Source organism: Mobula hypostoma, chromosome 10, assembly GCF_963921235.1.
Source record: "Mobula hypostoma chromosome 10, sMobHyp1.1, whole genome shotgun sequence".
NCBI lineage: Eukaryota > Metazoa > Chordata > Chondrichthyes > Myliobatiformes > Myliobatidae > Mobula > Mobula hypostoma.
Window position 1 is genome coordinate 78473662 of NC_086106.1, and position 27036 is coordinate 78500697.

General features: G+C 42.0%; 1 protein-coding gene across 2 annotated transcripts; it reads right to left on the bottom strand.

The window, feature by feature from the left end:
• Window positions 1–12517: 12517 nt before the first annotated feature.
• LOC134353342 (probable G-protein coupled receptor 34) lies at window positions 12518–21706 on the bottom strand. Of its 2 annotated transcripts, none has more exons than XM_063061374.1 (4): window positions 21661–21706; window positions 20271–20485; window positions 19597–19712; window positions 12518–14624 (listed from the first exon to the last, which is right to left on the bottom strand). In XM_063061374.1, the coding sequence occupies exon 4, from the start codon at window positions 14613–14615 to the stop codon at window positions 13578–13580; it is 1038 nt and encodes a 345-aa protein (XP_062917444.1). In that variant the 5' UTR covers window positions 14616–14624; window positions 19597–19712; window positions 20271–20485; window positions 21661–21706; the 3' UTR covers window positions 12518–13577. The 2 variants fall into 2 exon arrangements, with proteins under 2 accessions (XP_062917444.1, XP_062917443.1); XM_063061373.1 differs by having other exon boundaries at window positions 19589–19712.
• Between the last annotated feature and the right edge of the window lie 5330 nt (window positions 21707–27036).

Below are 27036 nucleotides of genomic sequence, written 5' to 3' on the forward strand. Positions count from 1 at the left end.
GGTGTGCAGACCTTGCCATAAGCTGCATGTGTTGTTGGTGGAGAGTTGTGTCTGGATCTTGTCCCTGTATTGTCGTTTCGCTGCCTTGATGACTTTGCTCAGATCGTACCTGCAATTCCTGAGCTCCTGCTGATTACCGGCAACGTCAGCTCTGTCTCTCATGGTAAGTGCAGCTCGCATGGAACTGATCCAGGGTTCCTGGTTTGCATAGACCTTGACTGATTTTTGGGGGACAACGTCCCGATGCACTTCTGGATGAAGCTCGTGACCCCTTCCATGACCTTGGATGCATCCTCATCATGAAAGACATATGCTGAATGTAAATGTGCTAAACCAAAAAATCACTCCAACTTACCCAATGGTCCAAAAATGTTATGCCCTCCCTCCTACACCAGTTCCTTAGCCATGTGTTAAACTGTATGATCTTCTATTTCTGGCCCACTAGCACATGGCACAGGCAATGATCCTGAGATCAGCACCCTGGTGGTCCTGTCCTTTAACTAAGCACCTAACTCCATCAACTCCCTTAGCAGAACCTCATCATTCATCCTACCCATGTCACTGGTACCTACAAGGACCACAAATTTGGCTGTTCACCTTCCCACTTAAGAATGCTGAGGTCTCAATCTAAGATGTCCCAGACCCTGGCACCCAGGAGGCAACATACTGTCTGAGAATTTCATTCTTGCCCACAGAACCTCCTTTCTGTTCCCCCAACGAGTCCCCTATCACCACAATTCGCCTCTTCTCCCTCCCTTCCCTTCTGAGTCACAGAGCCATAATCAGTGTCAGAGATCTGACCGCTGCGATATGTTTTATATCAATGCATCTGCTAATAGTTATGCAAGAAGTTCTCTCAGAAAACTGGCATGTAAATTTCACTGTAGGCCATTGACAAATTCTGTGATAATAACAGCATGAATCACACTGCAAGTAACTCTCAGAGCACTGAATCCCACTATAATAGGGAAGATGTTCACTTGAATTTAGATTCGGAATCAAAATCAAGTTTATTATCACTGTCTTATATGATGGGAAATTTGTTGTTTTGTGTGGCAGCCGTACAATGCAAAGATATAAAAAATTAATATTACAAAATAAATCAACAGTGCAAAAAAGGAATAATGAGGCGGTTTTCATGGGATATCAGAGGAAATTGTGCCCGTGATAAACTGGCAGAGTTTACAACTCTCTGCAATCCTATGCATTGGAGCCTCCATTGCAGGCTGTGATGAAACCAGTCAGAATGCTCTTCACCACACATAGAGAAAATTGCAGAGTGTCTTTGGTGACATACCAGATCCACTCAGCAGCTGGGGTGTTTTCATGGTGACTGCATCAATGTGTTGGGCCCAGGAGGCATCCTCGGAAGTGTTGAAACCCAAGTGCTCAAAGCTTATCCCTCTTTCCACTACTGACCCCTCAATGGAGTTCAGAAGAACAAGGGCAAATCTCATTGAAACCTGCCAAATGGGGCCGGCTGGTGACGTAATGACATCAGCGCCAGACCCAGGGGCAGAGGCTCCCGGATTCGAACCCATCCGGGTCCGCTCCCGAGTACGCTTTCCATCCGTGCCGGGTTTAGTGTCGAGATTGCAACTCGACCTCATAAAATAAAGGGAAAAATACTGCGAAAATATCTGTGTGAGGAGTGGTGTGCCACACAGTCTCTCTCTCACTCCATGCCTTGTAAAAGCCATGAAAAAGACATCATCACGGACGCACACATGCACACGCAGACGCACACGCAGAAACTCGCACGTACGCAGGCACACGCAAAAAAAAAGCTGCCAAATGTTGGAAGAGTGAGATAGAGTGGATATGGAGAGGATGTTTCCAATTGTGGGAGCTTCAAGGACCAGAGGGCAGAGAGCCTCAGAACAGAAGGACAACACTTAAAACAGAGATGAGAAGGAATTTCTTTAGCTAGGGGGTGGTGAATCCATGGAATCCATTGTCACAGATGGCTGTGGAGTCCAAGTCAGTGGGTATACTTAAAACAGAAGTTGGTAGGTTCTTGATTAGTAACAGTGTCAAAGGTTACGGGGAGAAGGCAGGAGAATGGGAATGGGAGGGAAAATAAATCAGCCATCTCCGAATGGAATGCTACAGCAGACTAGATGAGCCAAATGACCCAGTTCTACTCTTATCTAGCCATATGGTCAATTGTGCACTGGCATGTGTTCTCTGGACTTCCTCATGCTGAAATCCACAATCAGTTCCCTGGTCTTGCTGACATTGAGTGTGAGGCTGTTGTTGCGACACCACTCAACCTGCTGATCTGTCGCACTTCTGCTTGCCTCGTTATCACTATCTGAAATTCTGCCAGCAATAAGTCATGTCATCAGCAAATTTATAGATGACATTTGAGCTGTGTGTAGTCACACAGTCATACGTGTACAGACAGTAGAGCAGTGGGCTAAGCCCACATCCTTGAGGTGCACCTGGGTTGATTGTCAGGAGATTTTTTTTCTAGTTTATTATCCAAAATAAACTTTATCATAATAAAAATATTTATAAGAATTAACCGTGCAATTCTTTTTTCATCTTTACATTTGTAGACAATGCATTTAAAACCAATAGCACTATTGCACTCATGACACCCCACTGGGTGGTAGCAACTACAACAACTGAGGGACCTCCAGCAGTATTTGATGTCCGCCTGTGTGTGTATTCTTGGGAACAGACATAGATCAGAGGATCCTCTATTACGCAGCTGGATGGGATGAACCATGACACAAGCCCTTGCATCTTTCTGGTCGGGCAAGTTGCTGAAGAACATGGCCTCACACTTCATGTGGACACCTCTGGAACCTGATGCTAAATGGTTGCAGATGGTTATCTCTGAGAACTGACCTCGGATCTGATCAGAAGGTAACATCTCCCATGTATGGGGAGGTTTCACCTGGATGCCTTCACGTCCTGACAGCGTCACCCCTCTTATGCTCTTGTCTTTCCCAATGATTTTGGCAAAAGGTTCTATTCAGCACACAAAAAGACAGGGGAGAGTAGACAATCCTGTCTGACACCGGATTTGATGGAGAAGCTATCTGTTTCCCACTCGTTGATTTGGACTGCACTACAGGTGTCTGTGTAGTGCAGTTGGATCCAATTCCTAACGCCCTCCCCAAAGCCAGTTTAGGAGAGCATGTCCATCATGTAGGAGTGTGATATCCTGTCAAAGACTTTCTCCTGGTCCAAGCTGACCAGGTAGGCATCCACTCCCCTGTCCTGCATGAAGGTGATAGATGTTCTCTAAACAGTGCAAGGCTGGCAATGATCTTCCTGCCTCATACAATACAAGTTTGGTTTTGGTGGATCACCTGTTCTGGAGCAGACTTGACCCTGTTGGTGATGGCCTTGGACGCGATACTGTAATCTACATTCAACAATGCATCGGTTGTCAGAGGAGGAGATGTTATCACTGATCACTACTGACTGTGGTCTCTGATGAGGAAGTGCTCCAAAGCAGAGTTGAGAGCCAGTGAGACTGCATCCACTGTGAACTTGTGGTGGTAGGCACATTGCAGCAGGTCCAGGCTCTTGCTTAGGCAGGAGTTAATTCTAGCCGAGACAAATCTCTTGAAACATTTGATTACAGTAGATGTGAGTGCGACAGGACCATAGTCATTGAATATAGAACAGTACAGCATCGTACAGGCTCTTTGGCTCATAATGTTGTACTGAACTTTAGCCTACTCTAAAATCAATTTAACTTTTCCCTCTTACATAACCCTCCATTTTTCTATCATTCATGTTGTCTACCTGAGAATTTCTTAAATGTTCCTAACGTATCAGCATCTACCACCACCCCTACAGGATATTTTAATGCACTCAGAACTCTCTGTGTAAAGAACTTACCCCTGATATTCCTCCAATCTCCTTGAAATTATGCCCTCCCCCTGGAATTAACCATTTCTGCCCTGGATTTGCCCATTATCAATTTGTACACCTCTATCATCACCTCCCATCCTCCTTCGCTCCTAAGATAAAAGCCCTAGATCGCTCAACCTGTCCTCAGTAGACATGCTTTCTAATGCAGATAGCAACCTGGTACACCTCCCCTGCAGCTCGAGGCAGTTCACCCTGCTCTTACTGGGAATGAGAGTGATTGCTGCCATTTTGAAGCAGCTGAGAACCTCAGAATGTAACAATGAGAAGCTGAAAATGTCATTGAATATTCCAACCAGTTGGTTGGCATAGATTTTCTGTACCATCCAGGACACCATCAAATTCAGAAGCGAACTCAATGAGCTGTATATGGTCTTTTCAAATCCTTTATTTTTCATGTGTTTACTATCGGAAACAGAGATTAAGTCCATCCAGAAATTGCGTTTAATTTGATGAAACACCCATTGCAAACATTAAGGATTTCCATTCCTGTTCAAAAATATCATAATTGTTCTGATGTGTTACTGTGGAGAATGGAAACCAGCAGCCATCATAATACTTCAAGCCAGGGGATGGAGCCAAGTGATAACTTGATAGGTAACTCTGACGGTGGTGTCTGAAAAGAGGATGCTGTCCAAGTTGCATGCCATCTTGGACAATATCTCCCATCCACTACATAATGTACTGGGTGGGCACAGGAGTACATTCAGCCAGAGACTCATTCCACTGAAATGCAACATAGAGCATCATAGGAAGTCATTCCTCCCTGTGGCCATCAAACTTTACAACTTCTCCCTTGGAGTGTCAGACACCCTCTTGCCAATAGGCTGGTCCTGGACTTATTTCCTGGCATAATTTACATATTACTATTTAACTATTTATGGTTTTATTACTATTTATTATTTATGGTGTAACTGTAACGAAAACCAATTTCCCTCGGGATCAATAAAGTATGACTATGACTATGACTATAATTAAAATGAAATGTTTGAAGGAGAATTTGGTGATTTATAAAGCAATGATGTAATTGCTCAGAAATTAAATTTCGTCCTCTTCTGGTGCACTATGCATGATCTATGTGTGGAGCTTAACTCACGTGATCCTCTGCAGACTTCTATAAAATTGGGATAACATTCATTAAAAGTCAGTAAAATGATATTTTACATTCAGAATCCCGTGCTAAGCAAGATCTGTGCAGACTGTGCCTGAAATCTGCTTAAAAATCATGGAGCTGCTGCATTTTTGAGAAGGACATTGTTATTTTAAAGTACTCTCTTCATGGCTTCCCCAGAACTCTGCACAGAAAGCTCTCGTGAAAGTGAAGGAAACATGGCAGTTTGTTTCTGTCGTCACCGATTAACTGGACGCTGACAGGTTGCATTCGTTCCTCAACCACACTTTATTTACTTGTGCACATGGAAAGCAGCATGGCCCCCGTCACCAAACTGCTCTGGAGTTTGAACAAATACATGTCACTTTTATACAGAAATTGACAAGTTAAATGCAAATATTGATCCAATAGAATCTTGTAAATCCAATCCTTTGTATATTCAAGTACCAATCAAAATACATATTTCAGGTGTTCTGAATTAATTAAACCTGCGTGTTAAAGGTGGTTAATACTTGAGAATTAGTAAAATAACTGTCTAGTTGTAAATGTTGCCCTGGAATCCTTTATTTTCATCTTTATCTTGTCTTGTGCTTGGAGACTTTGGCTCCCAGGCTTGAACAGGCTTTCAAGGGTCACCTTCAGCCTGGGTAACAGCACTATATCTACACATTATCTCTGTCGACTCATCATCTTTACTGTTGCCTTACTGAATTACCGGCTACAGAAAAGTCTATACGAGGTGTCCGCGCTCTGTTCTGTTAGCTCATAATTTAACCCCTGCTTTGCTGTACTTTCTGCATTTACACTCATCCACCATGTGAAGGTCTGCACTTATCAAGCCCCACGGAATGGGTGGGGTTATGTCTCTGCAAGAGTTGGATTGATTAGATAAGCAGGTGCTTGCTCTGATATGGTTTTTACAGATAGGCTATGAATAGGAACCGTCTACTCGTAAGACACAAGAATGTGCAGATGCTTGAATCCAGGGTGAATAAAATTCTGGAAGAACTCAGCAGTTTGAGCAGCATCTGCGGGGGTAAAGGAACTGTCAAGATCTTAGACTAAAATCCTGCATTAGGAGGGGGTAGGGAAGACAGCCAGTATAGAGGAGAGAAGGAGGAGTGAGACAGGGGTTGGTAGGTGACAGGTGGACTGAAGAAGGATGAGGATGATGGGCCAGCTAGGGGAGGAGGAGTGTGACAGAGACGGAGGGTGATAGGTGGAAACAGATAAGGGGAAAAGATACTTTCGATAAAGCCTACTTTCAAAGTTCAAAGTTCAAAGTAAATTTATTATCAAAGTGCATATATGTTACCATTAACAACCTGATGTTCATTTTCTTGTGGGCACACTCAATAAACCCATAATAGTATCAATGAAAGACCACATCAACTGGGCGTGCAAACGATGTGCAAAAGACATCAAACTGCAAATACAAAAGGAAAGAAATAATTATGGGAGTATTTCAGTGATGGGGCAAGTGAAGTTATTCCCCTTGTTTCAAAAGGACTTTAAAGCTGCTGACCCTCTCCTCCTCTGATCCTCTGATGAGGGCCTGCTCAGGAACCTTCAGTTTCCTCCTGACATCAGTAACCATCTCCTTGATCTTGCTGACAATGAGTAAGACGTTGTTGCGGACCATTCAGCCAGATTTTCAATCCCCCTTTTAATGCTGATTTGTCACCATCTTTGATTCGGCCTACGACAGTGGTGTCGCCAACAAACTTGAATATTTTAGCTTATAATGAATGAAATGATGTTAGGGTTTCAAAGGTTTTGGAATTATGTGAAAACAGCAGATATTAATTCAAATGGTGACCAGTCTTCAGGGAAAAAACGTATTCACAATTTCTACTTGGTGGCTAGTGAAACCAATCATTGGGCATGGGACAATCTAATTCTGTCCCAGTGAAACTGCACAGGAGAAGATAATCGATGAATGTTCCTGTTAACTGGTGGCCGTTGAAAACTTCAGAATGAGATCAGGAAAGGCATTGGTGGCCATCTCATATTGTTAAAGGCATATCCCTGCCACTTAATGCACAGTTCAGGACTGGTCTTTTTTGTCAGGCAATACTCTAGCTAGTTGTGTTTTCATGAAGGCATTCCTCAACACTAACAGAAGGAACATATTTTGGGTGTCTGGAGTTTGTGTGAAGAAGCTTTCAAAACAGACACCACTGCTGACCACCAGATTCAAGAAGAGTTACTTTCCCCAGGCAGTAAGGCTGACCAACACCACCACCTACTAACCCACCCCTCCACACCCCCCACCACCATACTTCATCATTTCCTGTCAGTCACTTATGTACACAAGCATCACTTATGAACATACAGTCAATCTATGTACAGGTATATAAGCTATTTATATTCCATTATTGTGATCTATATCTTACTGTAACACACACAAACTACTGGAAGAACCCGGAAGGTCAGGCGGTATCCATGGAAATGAACAAACAGTTGATGTTTTGGACCCAGACCCTGCTTTAGGACTGGAAAGGAAGGAGGAAGACACTTGGGAGGAGAAGAAAAGATAGAAGGTGATAGATGAAGCTAGTTGGGTAGGAAAGGTAAAGGGCTGGAGAGGAAAGAATCTGAGAGGAGAGGAAAGCAGACCATAGGAGAACGGGAAAGAAGAGGGGACCCAATGGGAGTGATTCCTGTGGAATGTTCGAGGGGTGGGTAAAGATGTGTTTGTTGGTAGGATCCCTTTGGATATGGCGGAAGTTGCAAAGGATGATGTGTTGGATGCAGAGTCTCTTGTGGTGGTAGCTAAGGACAAGAGAAACTCTATCACTGTTCAGGCAGCAGGAAGATGGATGTGTGGGAAATGGAGGAGATTCAGGTGAGGGCAGCATCAATGGTGGAGGAGGGGAAACCCCATTCTTTAAAGAAAGAGGGCATCTCTAATGTCCTGGAATTGAAAGCTGCATCCCGAGAACAAAAGTGGTGCAGACAAAGAAACGGAGAAAAGGGAATAGCATTTTTACAGGAGATAGGATGAGAAAAGGTATAGTCTAGATAACTGGGGTAATTGATAGGTTTATAAAAGATGTCAGTCAATGTTTAGTCTCCAGGGATGGAGACAAAGAGATCAAGGAAGGGGCGGGAGGTGACAGAAATGAACCAAGTGAATTTAAGGACTGGGTGGAAGTTAGAAATTAATGAACTCAGCATGGGTGCATGAAGCAGCTCCAATGCAGTTATTGATGTAGTGGAGGAAGAGTTGGGAAATATTACTGGGAAGGCTTGGAATACAGACTGTTCTACATCGTCAAAGAAGAGACAGACATCACTGGGGCCTATGAGGGTGCCCATGGCTATCCTTTGATTCTGGAGAAAGTGGGAGGAGATGAAGGAAAATTGTTGAGGGTGAGGACCAGTTCTGCCAAATGGAGGAGGGTAATTTTGGAGGGGAACTGGTTGGTTCTTTTATTGGGAAAGATGTGAAGAGCTAGCAGGCTTCTTGATGGGGGATAGAAGTGTGTAGAGACTGGACATCCATGTTGAAAATGAGCCAGTCAAGGCCAGGGAATTGAAAGTTATTGAGGAGATTGAGTGCATGAGAAGAGCCATGGATGTGGGTGGGAACAGACTGAACGAACCAAAGAGGATAGACTGGAGATGTGATATGAGGACACGCGTTCAGTGGGGCAAGACCAGGCGGAGACAATAGGCCTACCCAGACAGTCAAGTTTGTGGACCTTGGGTCAGAAATAGAAGTAAGCAGTGTGGGGTAATGGAACTATGAGTTTGGTGGCAGTGGATGGGAGTTCTCCAGAGTTGGTGAGATCAGTGATGGTGTCGGAGACAGTTTTCTGATGGACTGGAGTGGGGACCTCTTCAAGAGGTAGGTATGAAGAGATGTCTGAGAGTTGCCGCCTGGCCTCAGCAAGGTGGAGGTCAGTGCACCTCACTACAGCAGCGGTCCCTTCGTCTGCGGCTTTGATGGTAAGGCTGGGATTGATGTGGAGAGAGTGGAGGGCGGTGCTTTCAGAGGGGTAAGGTTCGAGGAGAGAGGAACGCTGAAGTCAAGATGATCGACATATCATCAGCAATTCTTGATGAAAAAATCCACAGTAGGCAGAGGACCAGAGTGGGGTGTCCAAGAAGAGGGTTGTAGATAAGAGAAGAGGTCATCAGAGCAGGGTGAGGAATTCTTGCTGAAGAAGTGGGCTTAGAGACAGAAGAAGAGCTCAGTGTCGTGGTGGGCGCAGAACTCACTGAGGTGCAGGTGAAGGGTGGCAAAAGTAGGGTCCTTGCTGAGGACAGAGTGTCCTGCCTCAAAGAAGGGAAGGTCAGAGGAAATGGTGAAGACATGGCAAAGATTAGAGTTGGGATCAGAGGTAGGTAGAGAGATGGTGGCCCATGAGAAGAGGGGAGAGTTGGGGTGTTCACGGAAGGTGGGGAGGGAGGAAGATTGGGGCTCTGAGGATCCAAGAAGTGATGGTAGGTTTGAGAGATATGGGGTTGGAGAGTGATGATGAGCCTAGGAACCCAGCATCAATGAGGGAAGTCTCAGCTGGGAGGTGTGTTTTATTTTAATGCTACATTGGATCTGGAGTATTTTCTCTCCAGAAGATCTACTGTGTGAATAAAGATATAGATCTCCCATTTGCAGCTTCCATGTGGCTCACTTTATTCAGCCACAACAATGTCATTAATAATAAAAGTTGGAAGTATTAGTAACACCCAGCAAGTCAGGCAAATCTATGAAAAGAGAAATATATTTAGATAATGTATAGTTTCAGGCTACTACAAACAAGAGAAAATCTGAAGATGTTAGAAATCTGAGCAACACACACAAAATGCTGGAGGAACTCAATGGGCCAGGCAATATCTCTGAAAAAGAGTACAGTCGATGTTTCAGGCCAAAACCCTTTGGCAGGTCACTGATTTCAGGTAATCAGAAAGGTTTCTAATCTGAAAAATTAACTTTTGCTCTTCCACAAGTGCTGCCTGATCTGCTGACTGTTTTCAGCACCTTCTGTTTTTATTTCAGAGCTCTAGGATCTACAGTGTCTTGATTTGCATTGAACTGCTGCTAAGTTAACAAATTTCACGTCACATGTTGGTGATAGTAAACCTGATTTTGATTTCCATTTTCTGTGACAACGTTGAATCACATATGAGGTGCCTGGGCCAATTTCTCATTGAGAGCTGCGTCACCCAGAGAAGATTACTAGCATTATCCAACCTTAGTAAAATGACTTGAGCTATTTCTGTACCAAATTAGATAATAACTCTAACACAATAAGATCAGGAAAATATGAAAACATCTAATAATCCCATGAAACACTTGGAATAGAACATAGAACAGGACAGCACACAAACAAGCCTTTCAGTTGTGCTGAACCAGCTAAAAATTAAATTTAAAAAACCCCAAAAAAATCCATTCTACCTACACAATGTCCATATCCCTCCATCTTCCTCATATTCACGTGCCTATGTAAATGTCTCTTAAAAGCCTCTAATGTATTTGCCTTTGTCGTTATACCAGGCAGCTCATTCCAGGCATCAACCACTCTCTGAGTAAAAAACTTACCCCTCACACCCCCTTTGAACCTACGCCCTTTCACCTGCAATAAATGCCTTCTGGTATTAGTCATTTCAACCCTGGGAAACAGATATTCACTGTCTGCTCCGTCTATGCCTCACATAATCTTATAAACCTCCAACGCTCCAGAGAGAACAACCCAATTTTGTCCACCCTCTCATGATAGCACATGCCCTCTAAACCGGGCAGCATCCTGGTAAACATCTTCTCTACCCTCTCCAAAGCCTTGACATCCTTCCTCTAGTGGGGAAACCAGAACTGTATGCAATACTCCAGACGTGGCCTAACCAGAGTTCTATAAAGTTGCCGCATTATGTCTTGGCTTTAGAACTCAATGCCTTGACTAATAAAAACAAGGATTCCATAAGCCTTTTCAACCACTTTCTCGACTTGTGGCATATACACAAGAAAATCTGCAAGTGTTGCATATCCAAAGCAAGCACACACAAAGTGCTGGAGGAACTTGGCAGACCAGGCAGCATCTATGGAAAAAAGTAAACATCAGACGTTTTGGGCTGAGATCTTCCTCTAGCATTTTGTGTGTTGCTATCGACCTACGTAGCCACTCCCTTTTTATTTTGGCGTGTGCATCTGCATGCGTGCGTGTCTGGGCGTGTGTCCGTGATGATGGATTTTTCATGGCTTTTTACAAGGTGCTGAGCGAGAGAGAGACTGTGTGGCACGTCACTCCTCACACACATTTTCACAGTAGATTCCCTTTATTTTACGAGGTTGAGTTGCGGTCTCAACACTCAACCTGGCACGGATGGAAAGCATTCTCGGGGCAGACACGACTAGTTTCGAACCCAGGAACCCCCTGCTCCCGGGTCCGGCGCCGATGTCGTTGCGCCGCCAATATGTAGCCACTTTCAAGGAGCTATGAACTTAGACCCCAAGATCTTTCTGTCTCTTTGCACTTGTCCTACCAAGGGGCAACACCTCACATCTATCTGGGTTAAACACCATCTGCAATTTCACTGCCCGTACCTGCAACTTGTCTGTATCACAGTGTATTTTTTGCCAGTCTTCTGCACTATCCACAACTCCACAAATCTTGCAAACTTACTAACCCACCCATCTACATTTCCATCCAGGTTGTTTATATACATCACGAGCACCAGAGGGCCCGATACTGATCGCTGTAGAACACCACCAATTACAGACCTCCAGCTGGAATAAATCCACTAAACTCTGTCTTCTATGAGCTAGCCAGTCAATGCACACGTGTCGGAAGGAAACGGCATTACTTTACTTTCAAACCTCACCTCCCTTCTCTTCACATTGTCTGTATCCAGATTTTTGTTCCATTCCATCCATGATGACACATTCTCTATTCCAAGCTCATTGACTCCGACAGCGATCTTAAATGCACCCACACACCCAGTCGTTCTGTAGAGATTCCATTCTGTTCCAACAGGGTTTTCACTTAATCACATCTTTTCTGACAGTTTCCTTTTGCAGGTGTACTGCTCAGCAGGGAAGCCCCTCCACTATGATTAACATGTTCCTTGACCACTCTCATCCCCTTTTTCACACTTCTACTCTCAGCCTTTCTCCTCTCTCACAGAGCTTTAATGGGGTTTCCTCGCTTTCCTCCCCACGAGCCTTACATTGAATATCACCTGCAGCCATTTCTGCTGTCTTCAGTGTAATGACACCACAACCTTTTGGAGCTCCCATCTCAGCATTTTAAATGGCTTGCATTGGCATTTAGTTACCTCCAACAAGTTTACCTTCTTAGAGCAACATACATCAAAGTTGCTGGTGAACGCAGCAGGCCAAGCAGCATCTATAGGAAGAGGCGCAGTCGACGTTTCAGGCCGAGACCTTTGCGTGTATATTTCAGTGTGGAGCCTTTCAGATAAATATAGGAGACAATAGCAATATTACATTGTCTCTGTGACTATATTTTTTAAAGTTCAAAAAAACAATGATGAGTAACATAACATATTTTATTGGAGTAAAGCTAATGTATACAAAATCATCTTTTTGACCAAGTGTTAAGGTGTTGATGAACACAGTGAGCATGTTATAGGTTATTATATTTTTCTTTTGCATATTGCCTTTATTTACAGCTTGAACATTTCAATGGTTCAAATTTTACCAGTCCCATTGAAAACAATGATTTCTACAAACGTAAAATGGGACTTATACATCCAAAACAGAGCAGTTCTTTAAACGTCAAGATAGTAAGTCAGCTCACCCACAGTCCAGTACATTTTTTTTGTCTTTAAACTGGTTTATTGCACAGGAAAATTAATTTACAACCTTCTTCTCAATCCCATGAACAACTATGTAAACCAACAAGACCAAAGGTTTTTAAAAAAATATTTAGTTCAGAAGTTTGGTTCTCACTAAAACAACAATTACTTTCACTATGAAATACTCATCCATAAAACTTATGTTTTGATTTTGGGAAGTTCATCTGCCCTTCTCCAGAGAGTCTACACTCTCTTGTGTCCACACAGATTGGGAAGGTAGAATTGCCAGGCTGAACATGTTGCATGACTGTCCTTGAATGTGCTTATTTTTCCTTACGTAATAATGTTGCATTGAAATGATCTGGGGAGCATTTGAAGTGCTCTCTGTAAGTTCAATGTAATTTAGGTCATATATCTTCTTTGCAAAAAGACTGTAATATCCTGTTTGAATGAAGCCACAGAGGAAGTAGTTGTATAGTTGCATCAAAGGAGTCTATGGTTGATATTTTCATCCCCATGAATTCCAGTATTCAACAGGCTTCACATTACTGTAGCTGAACTCATCCTCCTGCACTTACTTTCCTTATTGTGACCATGTATTTTCCTCATGTACTTGCCAGGCTAGTTATGAGATGCATCCATAAATGGAACTTGTGTTCTCTCTAGTAGGGCTGTTTCAGCCCATAGGAATGCAATAATGCCAATCCTTTCCAGAACTACCATTGTCCAGCAAGATAGTTGCTGCAATTTTGCTGCCATGAAGGCCATGCATTCTGTTCCTATCCCATTTACTCCGGGATCGCACCTCTTAACTTCAGATTTCTGTGATGGATTTGAAACTGTTCATCGTGCCATTGGTTTTGGGAAAAGTTTTGTTGAATTTTCCATGAAAGGTGTTAAGTACAGTCCTACGAAAGGAGTTGGAGAGGAAGAAATAGATGATTGGATCAAGACAACTGTTGAGAGCAGAGAGGCACAGTACCAGTTCATTGGCTATGTGCAGGGAATTTTTTGAGATGCAACTAGAAATTATATCCATTTGAGAGAGCACGTACGGGATTCGAACAATGTGGTACGGCATGAAGCACACAATGTAGATCACAAGAACGATAAATGTCTTCAAAATTGCTCTAGTTCTCACTTTCCGGATTTCTTCCTTCTTTTTCCCCTGGGAGATCTTGTAGAGCTTGACAGCAATCTTAGCATAAGATACCAGGAAAAGCAAAGAGAGGATGAAGATGAATATGACGGCTGTCAGGTTCATTAAACCCGCTGGCATAGTTTGCCTTTTATAGTGGAAGCATTTTGAGTCTTTTGACTTTGTGCTGCTCAGCACAACAAAGGGTAGCATTAACAGAGAGATGAGTGCCCACAAAGCCATGGATATGCCTGAACTCCATTTCACACTGTGGATTCTGAATGTGCGAAGAGGCTTCGTGATCTTCAAATAGCGGTCCAGGCTGATCAGCACCAGGAATGCAATGCTGACGTACATATTGATGTAGAAGAATGCCCCAATAATCTTACAGAAGTAGCACTTGGCCATCCAGGCGTACTCTCCGATGTGGTAGGCGATCCTGAATGGAAGGCAGAGCAACAACAGGAGGTCAGCCAGGGCCAGGTGCTTCATGTAAGTCGAGATCGATGTTGCCTTCTTCTGATTGAAGTAAAACACCCTCATGGCCATTACGTTGCTCACCAGCCCTATCACACAAATAATGGAGTAGAAAATAGGCAGCACTGTTGAGAGGAGACCATCTTCAATTATACAGGTTGGTTCTGGTGTACTAGAAGTTATTGAAGGCTGGGTAATATTGACAAGAAACGATGCCAAAGATGACAAATTAGCCATAGTTGTAATCTAAATCATAGAAAAAAACAAGGAAAAACATTAGATTCAATGTATAAGTGAAAGTAAACTGTAAACTAATGATTAGCTCTTTTGAAACAGTCCTATTTCTTCATGCCAGTTGTGAGACACTTCTGAGTCAGGCTTTCCTATGTTTCCAACCTCTGTTAGATAGGTTTCTCATTAATTGAACATGTTTAATTCATATTGCAATAATTTAACTTTATTCTTCAGATATTAAAAGACAAACACTGCCACACATCAAGGATGCATGCATACCCACTGCTCTACCCTCGCTATGCTCATGATTGTGTGACTAGGCACAGCCCAAACACCATCCATAAATTGGCAGAATTTCAGGTGGTGATGAGAAGGCGTAGAGGGGTAAGGTAGATCAACTGGCTGAGTAGGTCAAAACAACAACCTTGTATTCAACATCAGTAAGACCAAGGAATTGATTGTGGATTTCAGGAAGGTGGAGTTGAGGGAACACACACCAGTTCTCATTGAGGGATGGGACATGGAAAGAATGAGCAGTTTCAAGTTCCTTGGTGTCAACATCCCTGAAGATCTAACCTGGGTCCAACATATTGATGCAATTACAAAGAAGACACGGCAGTGGCAATATTTCATTAGGAGTTTGAGGAGACATGGTATGTCACCGAAGACTCTTAAAAAATTCTATAGATGCGTTGTGGAGAGCATTCAGACTCATTGCATTACAGTCCAGTATAGTGGGGCCACTGCACAGGATCAGAGAAAGCTGCAGAAAGTTGCAAACTTAGCCAGCTCCATCTTGGGCACGAGTTTCCCCAGCACCCAGGATGTCTTCAGCAGATGATGCCTCAAAAGCATCTGTCATTAAGGACCCCATCACTCAGGACATGCCCCCTTCTCATTGCTGTCATCAGGGGAAGGTACAGGAACCTGAAGACACACACTCAGTATTTTAGGAATAGCTTCTTCCCCACTGCCATCAGATTTCTGAATGGACATTGAACCCATGTACACTACCTCACTTCTTTTTCTCTTGCTGCACTGCTTATTTAATTTAGTATTTATATATATATTTCTCATTGTAATTTATATGTTTTTATGTTGGGCATTGCAAAGTATAGCTGCTACAAAACAACATATACCAATGATATCAAACCCGAACCTAATCTGTTCTAATTATAAAGAGGAACCAAGTGAGTGGAAGGTTAAAAGCTAGTCATCTAGACTACTAGGGAACCCTATGTTTCAGATTCATTTTCAGATTTACTTATCACATGTACATCGGAGCATACAGCAAAATGCGCCTTTTGTGTTAACAGCCAGCACACCCAAAGATGTGCCCATTCTGGCACCAACATAGCAATGCTTTGCAGAACAATGCAGAAGACAATAAAGCAGAATATATGGTACCAGACAACAAAGCAACAGCAGCAAAACAAGTCCAATTCCTCCCTCCCTCCCACCCACACACATGCAAAGTCCTCTAACCCCAGGACAGCCCTTCTTCAGCCTTAAGCCTCTAGCAGAATCAGGGATTTGCTGGAGTCCATGATTTCAGTATTGGGGGTGTGGTAAACCATGTATATATGTTGTAACTCGGTTACCTGTCTGGACACACCCCTCTGCTGACTGCCCCTGTGGCTCCTCCCACAGAATCCTGTATAAAGGTGTTCGCCTTGCCCCTCCCCCTCAGTCCGGGGGCAAACACTCACTGTGGAGCTCGTATTGTACAGCGAATAAAAGCCTTTCAGTATTTTTACCAAACCTCAGTCTTTTGGAGTAATTGAAGGTGCTTCAGGGGGTTAGTTACATATATTTTTAGGCTTCCAGTTGAATTAAAATATATCCAGAATCAAATAAGTTGCCACTAAATTAGCTTTCTGGGTCAGACTGAGAGTAAAATCTCATTTCCATCCTGACAAGTTCTACCATACAGTGACAATTTCTACCACCCTGAACCCTGACAAGTTCTACCAAACCTCTCCAAGTTTTGATTTAGAAATAACAAAGAAATCAATGGTTCTCACAGTGACACAGTTTAATTGCATTTCTCAGACCTGCCTCTTCATCAGCCTAATACTCAGCTGAATAATTGTGGTTAACAGACTTGTGGTGGTCACTGAGCGCTTCAAAGACTTGTTCAATCCCGCAAGCTTATTGACAATCAGCTGCCTATGCAGGAATATTGCAGCAGGAAATGACTTCAATAGATCTTTACTTTGATGCATCAAAATATGAACTACTGGGTTGTGGGGAACATAAAGAGTATCCACAAACAAGAAATAGATAAAATACAAACAGACTAGGAGAAGTGACCAATAAACCCCGGTGTTTATACAGTATTATCTTTATGTGAAATTCAATTCTAATTTATTATTGAATCAACTTGCTGCCCCTCTTCATGGAAATGAAAATAAAACTTTCTGAAGGGGAAACTGTGTTTCTTGAACTTCTTTTTGAGGAAGTAACAACTCAAATAATAAATTCGACCATGTGGTTTACTCAATGTCTGTGCGGCATCTGACAAGAAATTTTATTGACTCAAATTAAAGGTCAGTTTAAATTTAAGTTAAATAATTGAATTAGATCTGAACTACAATGGATATTTATGAGAGGAATTATCTTGGGATGAGAGTGCTGCAGGTAATTCATATATATAGTGCATCAGTGTTAACTTATGGGACTCCAGTGGATTTCTTATTGATATTATTGATTCAACTTCAAAAACTCAGTGCACATTTGCAGAAAATAAGAAGCTGAAAAGGAAGTAGAATTCAAACAAGCAGCTCAGAAGTTATAGACTATTGGACATGTAATCTCGTGAGCCATTTAATGCATTGTACCACGCAGAGGAGCAATAAAGAATATTAATATTGCAAACGAAATCTGTTACAGAACCAACTCAGGTTAAAAAGTCAAGGCAGAAAATGAAAGAGAGTTTAGAGTATTGAATGATCTGATACTGTATAAGCAAATCCACCTAACGTGGAGCAGTAATCAACAAAGACTGCGAAGTGTCAAATCAACAAAATATTAGATGTTGCATTGAGAACAACTACATTTTGGATATTGCGTTCAGAGCTAGATGGCAAAAAAGAATCTGATCCCTTTTGCAGGGGCTGGAAGCGGGTGGGGAGAGCAGTGGATTGGAAAGGCAAAGGATTCGCAAGTTAACTGCTCCTGACTAGGACGGTATCAGGAGTATGTAAATAGGGTGCACGATGTAGTACTCGCTCAGTGGAAAAAGAACGATCTCTGCACTGTATGATTAACCTGTGCGACATATCGGATTCTGCCTCGAGCCTCACGAGCTAGTGAACTGTAAAACTTCACACTCCAAGGAGACCTGCTCGCAGGAGTGAGAGCAGCCAGTTTGGTTCACTCGACTTGCTGTCAGGAAATGACTGAGAGAGCAAAGGTTCTGTCTCCTAAAGCATTTTGGCCGTGGGGGTGAAGATTTGAGCTTCTGAAATAGTTATCCTTCTGATATAACTTTAAACAGAAAATGTCGGGCATAGTAGATCAGGTAGCATTAATGCAGAGAGAAGCAGGGTTTATGTTCAGTTGAATGATCTATCAACAGGAAGGTCAACAACCTGAAGTGTTCAGTCTGTTTCTCTTTCCATTTGATGTTGCTGGATCTGCTTTATACCTCCAGCATTCTTTTTTCTTACTTCTCCTTTCCAATATCTGCAGTGCTTTGCTCTTCCGATGAACCAAGCTGAAACATTGATATTGAGCTACTCGTTGGAGACCTGAGACACTGCAACCATAAACTGTTCCAGCTGCCACCATCTGGGAAACAGTACTGCAGCATTAAAGCTCAGGACCAACAGGCTCCGGGACAGCTTCTTCCACCAGGCCATCAGACTGATTAACTCATGCTGACACAACTATATTTCTATGTTATATTGACTGTCCTGGTGTACATACTATTTATTACAAATGACTATAAATTGCACATTGCACATTTAGATGGAGACGTAACATAAAGATTTTTAATCCTCATGTATGTGAAGGATGTAAGAAATAAAGTCAATTCAACTGAATTCAACTCTTGCCCAGACATGACCAGCTGACACAAGCCCAGACTGGCCCATCATACTACTCTCAACCATAACAAACAGAATCAGGATCACTGATGCGCTGTGAAATGTGTTGTTTTATGGCAGCGGTACAGTGTAAGATATAAAATGATTACTATAAGTTACAATCAAAGTAAATCAATAAATAGTACAAAGGAGGAATAGTGAGGTAGCGTTATGGACCATTCAGAAAAATAATGGCAGGGAGGAAAAACAAAATGATAGAAGGGGGTTTCACAGTTTTGTCAAATATTTCTTCTTTTAAACTGCTCACTTAAGCATAGTCAGCCTTCCATCAGTATCGTTCAGCTCCTGATCTCATTACTACACCGGTCCAAACCTGGACAAAAGAGGCCAATTTCAGAGCCAGGAGTAATTGTCCTGACATCAAGGCAGCTCTCGTCCAAGTGTAGGTCAAGGAGACCTGATTGAATTGAACTCAGTACATGTCAGGTTGAAAATCCTCCACTGTCTGTAGTAAACTACAGCACTGACTGGCAAACTGCCGTGTGTGTCAAAGCTCATTCACCTCAGTCTAAGTATATTACTGCAAGAGTTCCCCAGAGCAGATTATGAGTTAAATCAGAAATCTTTATCGGCTTTACCAATTAACTTCCCTCAGAATTAAGATCAATGTTTGCTGATGGCTGCAGAAAATTAATTTCTACTCATAACTCTTCAACAAATAATATACAGTAGCAAGACATGAGTGACGTTCATGTGTGGATTACGGAGCTTTCAGTTATATTTCCTTGGTGTTCAATGGCTTTTCTACTGTTAGAATTTCCCCATTATAAATTTCCTGAACACAATCACTACTCAGAAACCTATCTGGACAACCACATAAATACCGTTCCTTCAAAATGTTTGAGTATTTTATGAAGAGTGACTCACCTACTGACCTTTCAAATTTTTTAGATGACCTTCAAGCTGTACATCAGCGGTGTGATGATATTGTATATCCTCCACGAGACTGGATTACTGCAGCTCCAACAATACTTCAGAAGTTTAGTATTATCTAGTTAAGAGAGAGAGGTAATATTAATGTTAAACTAAACCTCCAACATGCACTTGTATTGCTTATATGACCACATTCATTGGCTTTTGATGTAACCACAACATATTGCCTGATGCTGCTGTCTATTCAGACATACTGCTTACAATTACTCACTGCTAAAGCATACCATAATTTTGTAGATTTTTGCTTACATGGTCTCTGCCTCTATCAACTGCAAATTTTCTGCATGTACCTTCCGCCTCACGCCACTATCCCAAATACATTTGCAACACATTAGTTTACACAAACTTTGAGGCTTATATTAAACTTTCAAAATGCAACAAATGGCCCCTAGTAACCATGATGTGGGACAAAAATATTCTTCAATCTCCCCTAAATTCCTACAGGTTCCACCATAGAAGTTTAACATGACAAATTCCAGGGGAAGATAGTGTTTGTCGGCTGCTGTGTGAAAGTCAAAGTTCTCAGCTGGGAAGCCACTCGACAATAATTTTCAAGGAGTTAAGAAATGACTAGCTTGTGAATGATGAATTGAGTTATAATTTCATAGGCTCTTACCTGCTCTGTGTGGCTCTGTTCTGCTCTCTCACTGGAAGTGCACGGGTTCACTGCGATCCCCCTTTTAATTCCTCTGTCAGTGGAAATTCCATTGCGGGACTACGTAGGCTTTGCTTTGTAGTTTAGCTCATGGGTTAGTGCCTCCTGATGTAATTTCTATGACACGCTTCTTTTCGCAGTGGTTTCAGGTATACGCCTACTTCCTTAACACGTTACTTCAAAGAGAAAACAAGAAGGAAAATGTTTAGAGTGTACTGAGTAGAAGCAGATTCAGGAGTCAGAGCAGGTCTTTGCCGCTTGTACAAACAAGCAAAAATACTTTATACTTACAGAAAATGTTGATAGAACAGCATACTTCAGATTATTCTTCTTTGCCTGATTTGTTCATATTTCAGCTTGGGGGCAAAGCTAGTATTTATTGCAGCCTCCCATTTGGCCCTTTAATGAATTAGCTTGCCAGGCCAATTCAGGGTCACACATATTCTGTATCTGGAGAATATGTTGGCCCAGAAATAAAAATGGAAAATGCTAGAAACATTTAGCATGTCAAAAATAAAGCGTCTTCACTGTATTTCTTTTAAGATCATAAAGCAGAATCAGGACATTTTTGGCCATTGAGTCTGCTCTGTCACTCGATCATGGCTGATTTATTATCTCCCTCAATCCTCTTCTTCTGCCTTCTCCCCCACCCCCATAACCTTTGACGTCCTTACTCATCAGGAACCTCCACTTTAATTACGCTCAAAGACTTGGCTACCACAGCCACCTGTGGCAATGAGTTCCACTGATTCAACACCACCTGGAAAAACAAATTCCCCCTCAGTTAAAGGGACGCCCTTCTACTTTTCTATTTATTCCTGGCTTTTGCTTCACTCCCTTCTTAAAGAGTGGAGTGGCAATGCAATTTTCCAGCCCTGTGGAACCATTCCATAATGAAGCCATTTCTTCTTGTCCTTGATTGGATGAATCCTCTCCATATCCACTCTATCTAGGCCTTTCAATATTAGGTAGCATCCATTGAGATCCCCCCTCATTCTTCTAAACTCCAGCAAGTACAGACACAGAGCCATCAAATGCTCCATATGTATTAACCTTTTCAGTCTTGGGATCATTCTTGTGAACCTCCTCTGGATCCTCTCCAGTGCGAGCATATTCTTTCTTTGATAAAGGGCCCAAAGTTGTTCACAATGCTTCAATATATTTGAAGAATTGTGAGCAGTTCCCAAAATGCTCACAGTACTCCCAGTTCAGTCTGACCAATGCCTTTTAAAGCCTCAGCATTACATCCTTGTATCCAGGTCATCCTTTCTTCCCACTACTGCCATCAATAAGAAGGTACTGAAGCCTCAGGTCCATACCACCAGGTTCAGGGACATTTATTACCACTCACCATCTCTTGCTCTTGAACCAGCGTAGATAACTTCACTCAGTTTCACTCACTCCAGCTCTGACCTGATCCCACAAACTATAGGCATACTTTCAAGAACTCTTCAACTCATGTTCTCGATATTTATTTATTTGTTTCTTCTTCTTTCTTTCTATTTCCACAGTTTGTTGTCTTTTACACGCTGGTTGTTTGTCCATCTGTGTTGTATGTGGTTATTCGTTGATTCTATTATGTATCTTTGTATTTTAGCTGTGAATGCCCACAAGAAAATTAATCTCAGGGTAGTAGAGTATATGGTAATTGATATATTTTAATAATAAATTTACTTTGAACTTTGATCTTCCAAACAAACTTTGCCAGCTCCTCTCTCATGCCTCTGCAGTTACTTTACTCAACAGTATTACCAATACATTTAATTTTAGATTCTCCCTCTCAAACTGCAGGGTGAATTCTATCATATTATGATCACTCACTCCTAAGAGTTCCTTTACCTTAAACTCCATAATCAAATCTGGTTCATTACACAACACTGAATTTAGAATTGGTTTTTCCATAGTGGGTTCAACCATAAGCTGCTCTAAAAACTCATCTCGTAGGCATTCTACAAATTCCTTCTCTTATGATCCAGCACCAAAATGATTTTCCCAATCTACCTGCATATTGAAATCCCCCTTGTTCATCGTAACCTTATCTTTTCTGCATGCCTTTTTTATCTCCTGTTTTGGTCTTTTACACCACATCCTGGCTACTGGTAGGAGAAGCGTTTTTTTTTCCATAGAAGCTACCTGAGAAGTGTTTAGCATTTTGCTTTTTTTTTGCTTTCTCGGCAGTTTGATTTTGATGTCTAAACCTGTCTTTGCAGGATATTAGTGAATTTGATGATTTTCTAAAGCAATCTAATAGTTGGTGCTTCTTGTCACTAAGATGAGTTATCTTTTTAATGGAATTTAAGTCTTCAGCTACCATTGCTTAACTTGAATTCAGCTTACTTAACTGTGTGTCTCTCCCTCTTGTTTATTATTCAGGCAACTCAATTGCTAAGCCATGGGGTAGTCTTTAAGTCTCAAAGTCTGGGTATCAGTTAGCATGGGTCAACAGAATGTGACTTATTTTCCTTTCAAGTTGCATTTTTACTAAGCAACACAAAGCCTGACCTCTATTAGGAGAAGTTTAGAAATCACATTATTTATTTATGACTTAATGAACATAAGTTCCTAAAGAGATACCAAAACTTTCTCTTGCAGGTCTGTGATTTAAAGTAGTCCCTTTAGAACAGTAATATTCACCTTTACCTAAATAATTCGAAGGGACTCCTTAAACTTTGAATTCCACTGCCTGCATATCGTTCTTGCTTCAACACCAACAGAAAACAGCATACATTTTTCCTTCTGGAGTAACTTTGTGAAACAAGTGTAAATAGTGAGGTGACATGAGCTAATGTGTGGTGGGAGGGCATACTTTCATAGAAACATAGAAACATAGAAAATAGGTGCAGGAGTAGGCCATTCAGCCCTTCGAGCCTGCACCGCCATTTATTATGATCATGGCTGATCATCCAACTCAGAACCCCGCCCCAGCCTTCCCTCCATACCCCCTGACCCCTGTAGCCACAAGGGCCATATCTAACTCCCTCTTAAATATAGCCAATGAACTGGCCTCAACAGTTTCCTGTGGCAGAGAATGCCACAGATTCACCACTCTCTGTGTGAAGAAGTTTTTCCTAATCTCGGTCCTAAAAGGCTTCCCCTCTATCCTCAAACTGTGACCCCTCATTCTGGACTTCCCCAACATCGGGAACAATCTTCCTGCATCTAGCCTGTCCAATCCCTTTAGGATCTTATACGTTTCAATCAGATCCCCCCTCAATCTTCTAAATTCCAATGAGTACAAGCCCAGTTCATCCAGTCTTTCTTCATATGAAAGTCCTGCCATCCCAGGAATCAATCTGGTGAACCTTCTTTGTACTCCCTCTATGGCAAAGATGTCTTTCCTCAGATTAGGGGACCAAAACTGCACACAATACTCCAGGTGTGGTCTCACCAAGGCCTTGTACAACTGCAGTAGTACCTCCCTGCTCCTGTACTCGAATCCTCTCGCTATAAATGCCAGCATACCATTCGCCTTTTTCACCGCCTGCTGTACCTGCATGCCCACTTTCAATGACTGGTGTATAATGACACCCAGGTCTCGTTGCACCTCCCCTTTTCCTAATCGGCCACCATTCAGATAATAATCTGTTTTCCTATTTTTGCCACCAAAGTGGATAACTTCACATTTATCCACATTAAATTGCATCTGCCATGAGTTTGCCCACTCACCCAACCTATCCAAGTCACCCTGCATCCTCTTAGCATCCTCCTCACTGCTAACACTGCCACCCAGCTTCGTGTCATCCGCAAACTTGGAGATGCTGCATTTAATTCCCTCATCCAAGTCATTAATATATATTGTAAACAACTGGGGTCCCAGCACTGAGCCTTGCGGTACCCCACTAGTCACCGCCTGCCATTCTGAAAAGGTCCCGTTTATTCCCACTCTTTGCTTCCTGTCTGCTAACCAATTCTCCACCCACACCAATATTAAAAGTTCCAGAAGAAATTACCTCAGAGATGTTTAGGAATTTTGGATTTAAATTGCTTCCAGCTAATTTGATAATTTAGGATTTCCTTTTCCACACATTTTGGTTTATATTGTCAGGAAGGTCCTTCAACCTAAACCCAGCATCCTGCCCCAACCCCTCTCAACCACACTTTGTACCTCACCATCCTTCTATGTTGTTTGACAGGAAGATCATTGGTTAACTTCAGGAAGTTGATAGGAGTTCAGCAATGGTTAAGCTTGTTGAAGATGCTAAATAAATGTAAATCGTTTTTTCAACATTTTAAATCAAAATCAATTGAATAGGAGCATAACTATTCCATTGTGAAACACATTGTGAAAAGTATATTACAGGTTGCCTTATGGAGTGAAAAGAAAATTCCATCTGAAGTTAAAGACACATTTGGATGTATGACAGCTGAGGCAGTGTCTACATACCATTACTTCTAATAATATGAAAGCTAACAGCCTAAATGGCTGTGATACTTTACTCCCTGATGAGCTAACTGCCTCTTATGCACACTTTGAAAGGGAGAATAAAACTACACCTGTGTGAATCCCCACAGCACCTGGTGACCCTGTGATCTCTGTCTCCTTGAAGAGAGTGAACCCTTGCATCAGGCCCCAGTGGTCTACCTGGCAGATACTGAAAACCAACTGGCTGGAGTGTTCAAGGACGTCTGGGAGAAAGTTGTACAGCTATCAGCAATGATTAATCATGTATACATACAAAAGTCTGGTCCATATCTTTACAGTGATCAGTTGTTTTGTCTGTAATAAACACTTTAAGGTGATACTTGAGTAAACTGATCATTGTGCTCTGAGAATTGCTCAGTATTTATTCTTAATATGTGGGTGATCTGATTCAGTTGTCTTTCTCTCTAGACTGTACTCAGTTGGAGTTTCTGAGAAATTATCTGTTTCACACTCCCATTAGCAAGAGTCCGACCACAGTCTGAACCATAGCCATAGACAAATTTTGACTCACAACATCCATGAAAGCTTAAATACACAAATAAAATTTAAGCTAGTAATAACCACTCCACACTTCTCTGCTGTCCATTTTATGCAGCAATGCATTTACAACAATTTCTATTCTTTCGACTCTGCAAGTTAACCCATGAAACACTACAAGGTCTTAATCATTTCCTTTGTGAATGGAACAAGTGATATTGCTTCTCAAGAGAAAAAAAAAATTAAGTCCAGAGAGAGCTCAGAACAGAAAAATGCAGTTACCTGTGGAAGGAAATGTTCATCATGGCAGCAGAAATAAAGATATCTGAAATACTAGCGAGTTTAACAATACCACAAACTGCAACTTAGAAATTGCACCTTATTTCCCAATGCCTTTTAGCCTGGCAGTTTAGTCACTAGCTGTTTTTCCCGACCCTAGTAGCACAGCAAGCATAAAGCAGTGCAGCACACTGCAGGCCTTCCAGTCTATGATGTTGTGCTGACATTCTAACCTACTCCAGGATCAACCTAACACTTTCCTCCCACTTCGCTGTGCACTTTTCTTTTCCTAATGTATATGCCTTTACCACCACCCCTGACAGTGTGGTCTACAAAGTCTGAAAAACTTTCCTCTGCCATCCCCTCTATATATTCCTCCAATCACCTTAAAATTACTCCCTCTCATATTATCCATTTCTGCCCTGAGAAAAAGGCACTGGCTGTCCACTTTATGCCTCTTATCATCTTATGCACCTCTATCAAGTCTCCTTTCACCCTCTTCACTCCAAAAAGAAACCCCCAGCTTGCTCAACCTATCCTCCCAAGACATGCACTCTGATCCAGGCAGCATCCTAGTAATCTCCTCTGCACCTTCTTGTTAAACTGGTGACTTTTGAAAATCTTTGGAGGTACTGGGTTAAAGTGTCTCTGCAAGATTTGTACATTTTTGTTAAAGATGTATTTTTAGATTAGGATTGGTTACTTGATGGGCTGATCGGTGATAGAATTCAATTAGATTTGGTTGGACAGAGGACTTAATATTTGAAGGGACATGTTTGGTAACTTTGATATGAAACATCATTGAAAAGTAGGAGGTTACCTGGGTCATGATTCATAGAAACTGATATTGGGAAAAATCCTTAAGAATAACTTGTATAGCCATGATAGAAATTATAAATCGTTGTTGCTTCTTGTGGATGACAATTAAGGAAGCACCTCCATGGTTTGCTACAATATTACTCAAAATTACTTGGATTTGCCACCACATTGAGACCCCACCCCTTCATAATTTGTTACACAAAGGGTGCCTTGGTTCTGAGGTGAAAAACAACATTGCATTCATAAGCAGAACAGAGACAAGCTAACAGTCAATCCACCCTGGTGTATTACAACATATAGAAACTGAGAGTCAAGTGCTATTTTCAACCAAGGGGCCCATGACCCCTGTAATGGAATCAACTCATGAGCTATGATTGCAGATTCTTCTCTTTTCTCCAATGAGAAAACATGTGCTAATTGTAAAGAGGCCATCATTTCTGGGATCATCACACAGGAGATTAGTGTGCAAACTTAAAGCACACGGTATTGGGGGTAAGGTATTGGTGTGGGTGGAGAATTGGTTAGCAGACAGGAAGCAAAGAGTGGGAATAAACGGGACCTTTTCAGAATGGCAGGCGGTGACTAGTGGGGTACCGCAAGGCTCAGTGCTGGGACCCCAGTTGTTTACAATATATATTAATGACTTGGATGAGGGAATTAAATGCAGCATCTCCAAGTTTGCGGATGACACGAAGCTGGGCGGCAGTGTTAGCAGTGAGGAGGATGCTA

Excerpts from the sequence above, each read along its gene's own strand:
- LOC134353342 (XM_063061374.1), bottom strand. The coding sequence starts at position 14,615 with ATGGCTAATTTGTCATCTTTGGCATCGTTTCTTGTCAATATTACCCAG.